Below are 12,579 nucleotides of genomic sequence, written 5' to 3' on the forward strand. Positions count from 1 at the left end.
AAGGGCGGAGAGAGAAAATATCAACCGCCGCTGATTTTTTATCAAGGAGAAAGTCAAAAGGGGGTTTGACCTGGATCAAAAACCAAGGAGGGGAGTTTTTTTTCTCTCTGTTGTTTGACGGTCGGCCACTATATAAATTCTCAAATTAAAAAGGAGAGAAACAATAACTCCATTTTATAAATAACTCCATTTTATAAAAAGAAAGATAGCCTCTCCCTCTCCTTATCTTTATCTCTTCCTAGCCATAAACACATGTAATTTGAACTTTTCTTCTTTTAGATTTTTTTATGGGAAATGATAAATTCGCCCTTTTTTTTTACCCATAGCATAAACACACTAGAAAAGGTTGTCTCAAGTAAAAAAAATAGTGGCAAATATATCGGGTTGAGCTTTCGCTAAAAAAAAAAATGAATTAGAATCAACTCGAATGCGATCTGATCTGAAGGTACAAGCTCAACCCGAATTCCCAAAAAACGACCGGATATGGATATGGTATATGCATTGTAAAAGAGTGTTTCATTCAAGACAATTTGCTCTTATCAAATAAAAATGTAAGCAATTTTGGTAATGTGGGTCAATTTGAAAGAGTGTTTTATTTTAAAAAAAGGATACGGATATGGTATATGCATTGTAAAAATGTCTACACATATGCTCTTCACTCTTCGGATTTTTGATGACGTCTTTCCAATTTTTTCGAACATTTGTTTTGTGAAATTATTCCTGAATCCAAACTTCATAATTATTACAGAAGAGGAAGCAAAGAACAATGTAGTGCATTTTCAAATGTTTTGATTAAATTAAACTGATCATTCTATTAGAAAAGGCGGTGTCCGAGAGTCCATGGCGGCAGTATTAACCCCATAAATATAAACAAAGATTAATAACTAACATAACTTCCGAACATTTGCTAAAACCCAAGCCTCCTTTATTCGCATTAGTAAGAACAAGTAGGTTCCATGCTAATCAGGTTGATATTTTCCTAATATTTTGATGGGTAAGCTAGGTTAAGGCATACCCCTACCAGATATATTCCAAAAACAAAGAAAGAATTACACCCGAGCGAAGGGAGTTTTAAAAAAATCCCGAATTACAACTTTCAAAAGGGGGAGAAGGGAGGAATGAAACTGGAATATCTTCCCCTTTACGGGGACATCCCACATTTGAGAGGAAATCCGGGGACATCCCACATTTGAGAGGAAATCCGCGGACTCATTTGCCTATCATTCCAAATATTTAAATCACATTTATAAAATAATAATGATATAATTATAAATGGAAGTAATATACTAGCCCCCTCTTCTTCCCCTAGCCACCCCCTCTTGTGTATTTATTAATTATGAGTTTATGACTAATCTTTTTACACTACAAGGGAGTGTCTGGGGGAGAAAATGAATGTAACATTTCCCAATTATAAAACTTTTACTAACTCATCTCACACTAACCATTCATTAAAAAAAAATTTCCTCAACTCATACTAACGTTTGTAAAATATTTTCACAACGGCACTAACTCATCTTGTCTCTTACTATTTCAACAGCTGTCAAAGTTTATTACAATTCCCTAGAAAGCTCTCATAAGCTAATTAAAATAGAAAAAAGAAACTGAGGTTGTGCAGTTATAAAAACATTGTAGTGCTAATATCATTCAGTGGTGGGACCCATATAAATCCTCTTGCTATTCTAAGTAGTGGGACTGGGAAGTGGGAACCATATAAGTCCTACTCCTACGCTAAATATGACACGGCTACAAAAGCTAACAAGACCGACTTTTGTCTTCCACATGTTTTAACTCCTTTTTTTTTTTTCTGAATTCCCTCTCTTCTTCTTCTTCTTCTTCTCCCTCTCTCATCTCGCCTTTAAAAAAAAACCCTAATTTCTTCTTCTTTTTTTTCCCTCCTAAAATTTCTAGGGTTTCTGAAAGTTTTTTTTCTTTGTTCTTCAAAGCGATAGAGAGATGCGAAGAGGTGTCCCGGATTTCAGGCAAGAACGGCCGAATTTCATCGTCGAGCTGAACTCCGACCGCCGGACGTTCAGAAAATCCGACGTCGTAACCCTAATTGAAGCATGTCCTTCCCCGGACAAATATTTCGTCTTCGGAGGCGGAAATCCCGCTGGAAAGCTATTTTTCAGGCAATGGTGCGAGACTCTCGCCGCCGTGGAATTCTTCTGGGATCGTCGCCTTGCCGGAGATCATCATCTGACCCCCTTAGTAAAACCTAACGTTTTTGTCCCTTCAGATCAAGACGAGCTCACGGATCGTCTCAAAACCCTATTTGCCAAGAAAATCCGAGAGCTTTTAGAAGGTGAGAACGTTCAGATCTGCAGAAAGAAAATTGAAACCCTAACTGAAGAGACCTCAAAGAAGAAACGGGATAAGTTTATCGATTTCGCCAAATTTCACGCTAAGCAAGGGGTTATTGCGGAATTGGAGCAGATTAAGAAGAGATTAGAGGAATTTAGGGCTGGGATGAATTGTATTCTTGCTCAGCTTGAACGGCCGCGGTTAGAAGATTCGGCTGTAGAAGAGTGTGATGAGGTTGAGCTTTTTAGGTTAGGGGGGAATTTTGATTGGGTTCAGATACAACACATGATATTGAGGGAGTGTTGGAGACTCAAGGCGGGTTTGCCAATTTACTCCCACAGGAGTGAAATTCTCAGGCAGATAAATTCGCATCAGGTACTGTTATGTTGCCCTCTTTAGATGTGAATTTGGGTTGTAAGATAGAGCAGGGTAGTAAAATTTTGTGAAATTGAACTGCTGATGGGTCTCCGTAAGGGATTTTTGAGAAGTAGTTAGTATTGAAATTCCTTTTAGGGTTTGAATTTGGGTTGTTAGATAGAGCAGGGTAGTTAAATTCTGTGAATTTCAACTGCTGATAGTTATACATAATCGATTTTGGAGAAGTAGTTAGTTCACACTACTGTTTTTTTTATTTATAAATACGACTAAATTAGAGAACATGACCCTGGATAGGATAGAATGGAAGAAAATGATCCATGTAGACGAACCCAACTAGTGTCATGATTAGGACATAGTCAATTTGAGCTGGGTAGATCCTTTCACCTTCTTCATGAAAATTTTCTAAAGGATGCATTAGCCGACCCCAACTAGTTTGGGACAAAGGCTTAGTTGAATTGAGTTGAGTTGAGTATGACTAAATTCATTAAAAACCCTAACTTTTGGTACAATTGGGACTAGATATCCCAACACATATACAACAAAAACTGTCTCCAAAATTCCGAAATCCTAATATTTAACCTTCCCTACATTTGACCTACACTGTTGGCTACACTACATCTTCCTTCTCTGGCAGATAAATTCACATCAGGTGCTGTTATGTTTCGGAAATTCCCTAATGTGAATTTGGGTTGTTAGATAGAGAAGTGTATTTAGATTTTGTGAAATTGAATTGCTGATAGTTATACAAAATCAGTTTTTGAGAAGTAGTTAGTTCTGAATTTCACTTTAGGGTGTGGTTTTTGGTTGTTAGATAGAGAAGGGTAGTAAAATTTTGTGAAATTGAACTGCTGATAGTTATGCATAATGGATTTTTGAGAAGTAGTTAGTTACTTAGTTCTGAATTTCCCTTTAGGATGTGGATTTGGGTTGTTAGATAGAGCAGGGCTGTTAAATTTTGTGAAAGTGAACTGCTGATGGTTATACATAATTGATTTTCTAGAAGTAGTTAGCTATTACTAACTTTTCTTTGGTGTAGTGTAAGGTCTGCCCATAGATTGGTGCAGGAAGAAAGGATCTTGACTCCTGTTGTTCTTGTTCGGCTTTTTTGCTCGGGGTATGCCCTAGCCGCCTTTGTCTGTTACTATGTAATGGCAGGAGGGACTCCCGGTCCCCAATGTATCTTTTAGAGTATTAAAGAAAATTTGTCATCTTTCAAAAAAAATTACTAACTTTTCTTTTTCACACTGCTGTTAAATTCATTAAAAACCAAACTTTTGCTACCAATGGGACTAGATATCTCAACAGCCATACAGCAAAAACTAGCTCAAAAATTCGGAAATCTTGATATTCAACCCTCCCTACATTTGACCCACACTGTTGACTACCACTACATTTTCCTTCTCCACACCTTGATTTGCTAGTTTTTTCGACACGTACTAAAACTATCCCTGATTTCAGCTATCATGCCTGCTAATTTCCAAGGACCAGCAACTTTGTTTGATGCCCATTCAATAACATTTGAGGACGATTAATCGAATATTCGACGCTTGATCGGCCAATCTTCGCAACTCCCAAAGTAGGGGGTCAATCTCCGCAACTCCCAAAGTAGGGCTCTTGCTTCAACCTCATTTGCATCGCATACACCAGCCGGACCTAAGTTCGACCCTGTCCTTTCGATCATCCATCAATGTTGAACTTGACCCACTCACCCGTGGTCTCTACCTTGGCCTGGCTGTTTTTATGGCGTATTGATCTCTCGTGTAAAATTCTATGAATATTTATAAAAAAGAACTAGTTTGTGCCCTTGTTCTATCGCTATCCCTACGCATATTTTTTTGAATGATTATCCTTGCTCATATGTTGCTGCAAAGTATTTCTGGGATAATGGGTGAAGCTATAGTTGTATAAAGGAAAATTGATAAATTTATAGGCAAACTGAACTGGTAAAGTCTCCTTTTATTTTTGTACCATCAAATAATAGTGTTTTCATAAATTGCATATTTTCAAGTTCAGTCTTGAATTCTGTAATGTGAACTAGATATCTGCCGCAGCTTGGCGGTTTCATCATTCAATTTTGAGTGTGTCTTTTACTTCCATTGGCACAGGTAATGGTCTTGGTTGGGGAAACGGGTTCCGGCAAGAGTACACAGTTGGTGCAGTTTCTTGCTGATTCTGGACGAGCGGCTGATGGGTCAATTGTATGTACTCAGCCCCGCAAGATAGCTGCATCATCGTTGGCACAAAGGATTAGGGAAGAAAGTAATGGGTGCTATCCGGCTAATACAGTGGTTTGTTATCCGACATACTTGTCTTCTCAGAGATTCAACTCTCAGGTAATATTTATGACGGACCATTGTCTCCTCCAACACTGCATGAACGATAGGAGTTTGGCTAGCGTTTCATACATAATTGTAGATGAAGCTCATGAAAGAAGCTTGGACACTGATCTCCTGTTGGCTTTGGTAAAAAAGTTACTTCTTCAAAGGCTCGATTTAAGACTTATTATAATGTCCGCAACAGCCGATGCAATCAAGCTTTCAGACTACTTCTTTGGTTGTGGTACTCTTCATGTGATGGGAAGAAACTTTCCTGTAGATATCAAATATGTTCCAAATTTATCTGCAGACTCTTCTTGGAATACCATTCCAAAACATAATAATGGAGGTTTTGCTTCATATGTTTCTGATGCTGTTAAGATGGCGTCTGAGATTCACAAAAATGAGGGAGATGGGTCCGTTCTCATATTTTTAACTTCTCAAATGGAAGTCGAATGGGCTTGTGAAAATTTCCAGACCTCTTCCGCAGTTGCATTGCCATTGCATGGAAAACTTTCTTGTGAAGAACAAAGTCGCGTCTTTCAGAATTATCCGGGGAAGAGAAAAGTTATTTTTGCCACAAATTTGGCAGAGACATCTCTTACCATTGCTGATGTGAAATATGTTGTTGATACAGGAATGGCCAAAGAAAGTAAGTTTGAACCTGGAACTGGTATGAATGTTCTAAGAGTCTGTAGGATCAGCCAAAGTTCCGCTCAACAAAGAGCCGGGCGTGCTGGTCGAACAAAACCCGGCATGTGTTATAGGCTTTACTCGGAAATTGATTTCCAGTCAATGCCTTGCCATCAAGAACCGGAAATTCTCAAGGTTCACCTTGGCATTGCTGTTCTGAGGATTCTTGCCTTGGGCATTGAGGATGTACAAGATTTTGATTTCGTTGATGCACCCAGTTCAAAGGCAATCGAAATGGCTATCAGAAATCTAATTCAGCTGGGTGCCGTTATTCGCAAGAATGGTGTCTTGGAACTTACTGATACTGGTTGGAACATAGTCAAATTGGGTATTGAACCTCGGCTCGGGAAACTTATTCTCAATAGCTATCATCGTGGTTTGTGCAGAGAGGGAATTGTTCTTGCTGCTGTTATGGCAAATGCCAGTAGCATATTTTGCAGATTCGGTAATGATGAGGAGAAATCGAAATCTGACTGCCATAAGGTTCAGTTTTGCCATCGTGATGGGGACCTTTTTACCCTACTCTCCGTTTATAAGGAATGGGAGGATGAGCCTCAAGAGAGTAAAAATAGGTGGTGTTGGAAGAACAGCGTCAATGCAAAATCCATGCGAAGATGCAAGGAGGCTATCGCTGAATTGGAATGTTGTCTCCAAAACGAACTCCAGATTATCGTCCCAAGCTACTGGTTGTGGAACCCACATGTACCAACTACATACGATAAATTCTTGAAGGAGATTATACTTTCATGTCTCACGGAAAATGTAGCCGTGTACTCTGGATGTGATCGGCTTGGTTATGAAGTGGCTGTGACAGGACAACATGTACAACTCCATCCTTCATGCTCATTGCTAGTATATGGTCAGAATCCTAGTTGGGTAGTTTTTAGTGAGCTTTTATCAATATCTAATCCGTACTTAGTCTGCGTAACCGCAATCGACTATGAATGTTTGCTTACACATCAGCCTCCTCCCCCTTTTGACGTGCCGCTATTGGAGGGTCGAAAGATGCAATTGGCTGTGATCAGTACCGGAGTTGGCAATATTCTCTTGAGAAGGTTTTGTGGCAAATCAAACACTAATCTCCATTATCTTGTTTCACGCATTCAAACGGCTTGCAATGACAATCGTATGGGTATTGAATTCGATTTTGAAAAACGAGAGATTCGCTTATTTGCCTCATCAAACAACATGAAGAAGGCTTCTAGCCTTGTAAATGATGTGCTGGAATACGAGAAAAAGATGTTAAGAGATGAATGCATTGAGAAATGTTTATTTCGAAGTGGAACTGGTCCTTCTCCCACGGTGGCACTTTTTGGTGCTGGTGCTGAAATTAGGCATCTGGAACTTGAAAAGAGATATTTGACTGTGGAAGTTTACCATCCAAGTGCACATTCTCTCGATGACAAGGAACTTCTCATGATGATTGACAAATGTGCCTCTGGCATGGCTAATTTCTACAAGTATGCAACTATTGGACAAGAAAGTGAGGAGACAGAGAAGTGGGGCAAGATAACATTTCTTAGCCCTAAAGCTGCTGAAAATGCTGTAGGTAAACTGAATGAAGTAGAATTCCATGGATCCTTGCTTAAGGTAGTCCCTCTTAAGTCAACATTTGCAGGTGATAATAAAGCTTTTCCATTTCCTGCGGTAAAAGCCAAGGTTTCCTGGCCACGTAGGCATAGCAAAGGTGTCGCAATTGTCAGATGTGCCGGCCAAGATGCCGCTTGTATTGCCGAGGAATGCCATGGGCTAATAATTGAAGGTAGGTTTGTTCGCTGCGACATTGGCCGGAAATATGATGATTGTGTTATCATAGCCGGGCTCGACAGAGACACCACGGAGCCAGAAATATATAAGTCTTTGCAAAATGCGACGAAGAGGAGGATTGTAGATGTTTTCCTTGTGAGGGGCGATCCTGTAAATTATCCCTCGAGCACCACCTGTGCAGATTCTCTTCTTAAAGAAATTGCGTCATTCATGCCTAGCAAGAACTGCCCTAGCAAAAATTTTAGGGTCCAAGTGTTCCCCCCTGAACCAAAAGATTATTCGATGAGAGCTTTGATTACTTTTGATGGAAGTCTACATTTGGAGGCGGCAAAGGCGTTGCAATATATTGAAGGGAGAGTGCTCCCTGGCTGTCTTCCATGGCAGAAGATACAGTGCCAGCGGATGTTTCACAGCTCTGTATCATGCCCCGCTCCTGTCTATTTCGTTATAAGGAAACAGCTGGATTCTTTATTAGCGAGTTTCAAGCATCGGAAAGGTAGTTTCTATTGCTCTTTTGTTGAAAGAATTATTTTCCTTCTCTTCCACTTCACACACTGATTTGTTCCTTTCTGCACATTTTGTGCTGCTATGGTGGTACTTGTCTATTTTTTTGCTTTCATCTATACTATCTGTATTATTTCCAGTTGGGTTTCATGGGTTCAATTGACCTTAAGGTTCCCCGGATCTCTCTTTTGGTTACTTTACTATAGTTGTCTTCAGAGTTTTGCTGAAAATTATCATGTTTAACATGTGTTATCTGCTGATGACTAATAAAATTTTAGTTAGTTTGTGATTTGCAGCTTAATTATTAATTCCGTTCCAGTGGGTATTTCTTTTTGCACACTGGAATGGAATGAGTTTCGTCCATCCCGGAAAAGATGTTAGAACCCGTGGAATTTTATTAATTAGCTAAAAAATACAAAAAACAGAGAGAGAGAATAAATAGGTTTTGCAAGAGTATAGAAATGAGGGGCTGGGGCATGCTTTCAACCCTCATATTCATTTGGGAGAGCTAAAAAACATTATATGCTCTTCACACAGTTATAAAACCTTTGATTTAGCCTACACTTTCAACTTATTGCCGACATACGTCTCCAGCCCCGTCCGACACGACATGCATGTCCACACGTGTCGACACTCCTTTAAACACTTTTAAATGTACTGCTCGGAGAGTTAGAGTTAATGTCGGCGCTTGGACACATTCTTTTTACCATTCGAAAAAAAATTCAGTTTTATTAATGAATATTAAGTTTTCCTCTTTTACCATTCAAAAAAAAAAAAAAAGTTTACCTCTTTTATTATTAACTCTTCTTTTATTATGAACTCGTCTTTTATCTCTTCTTTAACTAATATTTACTGTTATAGCCCCTCCCCTAAACCTAAAACCCTAAACAAACTCTTATTCCAACATTATATTCATTGTATCATATTGATCTCCCTTTCTCATTGTATATTGGAGACGGAAGAGAACTAGATTGAATTGATGAATGCATTGTTATTTAATTATCTCATGTTTGTTTTAGATTATAGAGATTAATTCTAAAATTTATTAGTTTATTAAATGAATACCATATTTATATTGTTACAAATTATGATAGTAATCAATAATTTTATGTCTATGTATGTGTCGCCATTTCTAGATTTTTAGATGTTGTCAGGTAAGACAACTCGTATCCGTGTGGAAACTCGGCACATGAATCCATGTTGACAAATCATGATTATATATACTTTCTATTTTAGCAGTGTCCCCATTTCTAAATTTTGGAGGTTTGCCGTGTCCAACGCTCCATGTCCGTGTCCACAAATCATAGCATAAAATGGTCACCAAATGAGGGTAAAAATAAAAATTCAAAAGAATCTGCCACGAAAAATACGAAACTAAAATTTTTCCAGATTTTTCGTGCGGTTTCGCATATGGACAAAACAAAAATAAACGGAGTGGATCAGACCGGATTTTTATTTTGAACCAAATCTTTCGTTTGGCTTTTTGTTTGTTTGTCTTTTCCTTTCGGATGAAACAAAACGGAATTAATAACTAGAGGCTTATGTTATTGATGCCACTCACTCCTGCTCCATTTATAAAGCAATGCTAGTCATGTTCATTTTTTGGTCTTGGATCATTGGGAATTTTACAAGGTCTGGCTTATCCTCCTACCGTGCAGGTGTTTTCAATCTTGAGAGGAACGAGAATGGCTCTTACCGAGTAAAGATATCATCGATTGCAACAAAAACCGTCGCAGACTTGAGAAAGCCTCTGGAGCAATTAATGAAAGGGAAGACCATAACTAATGCAAATTTCACTCCAAGTGTAATGCAACTCCTGTTTTCCCGAGATGGGATCGGAATAATGAAGTCACTGGAACATGAGACGGGGACATATATTTTTCATGATAAGCAAAACCTGAATGTCAAAGTCTTTGGCGCTCCCAAAGACGTTTCCGTGGCTGAGCGAAAATTGGTACAGTCCTTATTACATCTTCACGAAAACAAGCAACTCGAAATCCGCCTCCGAGGGCGTGATTTACCGCATGATCTGCTCAAAGAGGTGATTAACAAGTTTGGACCGGATCTACAAGGGCTCAAAGAGAAGGTACCAGAGGCAAATTTTACGCTCAATACCCGCCGTCATACGCTCTATGTCCGAGGCAGCAAGGAGTTGAAGCAAACGACGGAAAATATAATTTTGGAGTTGGCCCAATCTATAAATGGCAGGCCGACACAATCGTCCAGTGGAGAAGCCACTTGCCCGATTTGCTTGTGTGAGGTGGAGGACTCTTACTCACTCGAAGCTTGTGGGCATGGGTTCTGTCGAACGTGCTTGATGGACCAGTGCGAGTCCGCCATGAAAAGCCGTGAAGGGTTCCCTCTTTGTTGTGCTCGCGAGGGGTGCAAAAATAAGATAATGCTTGTGGATGTACGGTCCCTTTTGTCTAACGATAAGTTGGAAGAGCTTTTTAGGGCATCATTGGGGGCTCTCGTGGAATCCAATAGATGCATTTACAGGTTCTGTCCATCTCCTGAATGCCCGGCAGTTTATCGAGTGGCAGATCCGAGTTCACCATTTGAAGAACCTCCGTTCGCCTGTGGAGCTTGCTTTGTGGAGACCTGTACAAAGTGTCATTTGGAGTACCATCCTTTTATTTCTTGTGAGAGGTACAAGGAGTTCAAGGAAGACCCAGACTCTTCATTGAAGGAGTGGCGCAAGGGGAAGGGCAATGTGAAGAACTGCCCTAATTGTGAATATACAATTGAGAAGGGGGAAGGTTGCAACCATATAGAGTGCAAGTGTGGGAAGCACATTTGTTGGGTCTGTTTGGAAAGCTTTGACACCAGTGATGACTGTTATGGACACCTGAGATCTATCCATCTAGCTATTATATGAAAGCCCAATCTTATCAGAATAGATATGCAGGTATGTTTGTACATATATATTAGAGTTATACAAAATCCCTTTGTATATATATATATATATATATACATATTATGCGTAATATATTTCTATGTGGCTTGTTTTCTTGTGTTTATGAACATGCCCTATTAGTAAAGGCCCAAATTCATCCCATTCCGGCCTAGTATAGAGATGTGATCATATAGATCAATTGTCTACAATACCATATATATATAAGATGCTTGCTTAATCATTTTAATGCAGACGCTTGCTGATTCATTTTTTTCATTGTCAGAAGGCTTACATAAACACTGCTGTGCCCTCATTGTTGAAAAAATTAGGAATTTCTACTAATTCATGGATAAATTACAAAGAGAATTAACGGTGCTTATATAGAACACTTGCATGATAAATATAGAATGAAATCAAGATAACTTTGGAAAGAGATGATAATGGAACATTCTAATCTAGCCTAATTTCTAATTCAATCTAATTGCTTAATCTAGCTAGGTTACCTCTTTTATCCCGCTTGCCTAATCTACCACCAAGCCAATCCAACGATGAACCTCAACCCAATCCAACATCTCACTTATTCTAACAATTGTTCACCTGCGAGATGACTATCACTGTTACATTCTTTTCCAAGTGTGACTTCTATGCCACAATGTTGGTCTGACCAGTGACATATATTTGCCCTAATTGTGTTGATTGTCTTGTGGGCCTTCTTTGGCCCTGCTATGTCACAATGTTGGTCTGACCAGTGACATGTATTCGTTTGAATTTTTTTTTGTGGGCCTTCTCAAGGCCCTAATTGTTTTAGATTTTGAGTCCAAAACCTATTATTGAACTTGAAATTAAACACAATTTCGAAACAAACAGGGGCTTAAATCCATGTGGATCGCCTCGCAGTGGAGTGTTATATCTCAGTGCTGGATTCACAGATTGCCAGACTTAACAAGACTACAACGAGCATAATTGAAAGGGATATAGTCTTATTAGACTGGGTCTGCTCCGTTTGGTTGCCGGGTTTTTTTTGTTCTTGGGAGTTTTGTGGGAGAGTAAGTTAAATTTTGGTCCCATCCCATGTTTGGTTGCCTTTTAGCACTATGTTTATTTTAATCCCACTCTTGTAATGATTACTTGTGGGGGTGAATTTTTTAATCCCACTTTTGTAATGATTGCCTTTTCATCCCATCCCAAGATAACCCCAGGAACAAAAATAAACTCAGGAACCAAAAATAAGCTTGAGAAGAATTTTTTTCTACCCAACAGTTCAAGCAACCAAACAAAGGTTTTTTTTTTTCCCACCATATTCCGGTGAACCAAACATGGGATTTTTATTTTACCAGGATACTTCCAGGACTCTTTTTTTCCCACCTATCTCCCAGGGTATTTTTTTCTCCCACATAACTCCCAGGAACAAAAAAAACCCGGCAACCATACAGAGCAACCATAAGAGATCGAATCCGAGTCTCGTTTGATGAAATGAAGCTTACGATTCTGTTAGTGAGAAGCTAAGTTCTGCTTTAAGCCCGACGGGTGGTACCGCTCTGATTGCGACCAATCTTCCTAACCGAGTGCGGGCCAGGCTTAGAGCGCGTGAAATTCTGGAAACATGGGATTGAAAATCTTAAAAACCCATTGATGTAGGCTGGGAAAAGAAATTAGAAGAGGAAGAAAGAAGAAGAAGAATTAGAAGAAGAAGGAGAGAAGAATTGGGGGAGAGAAGCAGAAGAA

At 39.2% G+C, this 12,579-nt stretch overlaps 1 protein-coding gene across 1 annotated transcript; it reads left to right on the forward strand.

Moving 5' to 3' along the window:
* Positions 1 to 1,745: 1,745 nt before the first annotated feature.
* LOC143855206 (ATP-dependent RNA helicase DEAH11, chloroplastic-like) lies at positions 1,746 to 11,117 on the forward strand. The gene is made up of 3 exons (XM_077365431.1): positions 1,746 to 2,676; positions 4,785 to 7,950; positions 9,617 to 11,117. The coding sequence occupies exons 1-3, from the start codon at positions 1,954 to 1,956 to the stop codon at positions 10,834 to 10,836; spliced, it is 5,109 nt and encodes a 1,702-aa protein (XP_077221546.1). The 5' UTR covers positions 1,746 to 1,953; the 3' UTR covers positions 10,837 to 11,117.
* The last annotated feature ends 1,462 nt before the right edge of the window (positions 11,118 to 12,579 follow it).

The sequence above is a fragment of the Tasmannia lanceolata genome, unplaced genomic scaffold, assembly GCF_043159265.1.
Source record: "Tasmannia lanceolata isolate RefF3 unplaced genomic scaffold, GAP_Taslan_0.1 ptg000020l, whole genome shotgun sequence".
Taxonomy (NCBI): Eukaryota; Viridiplantae; Streptophyta; class Magnoliopsida; order Canellales; family Winteraceae; genus Tasmannia; species Tasmannia lanceolata.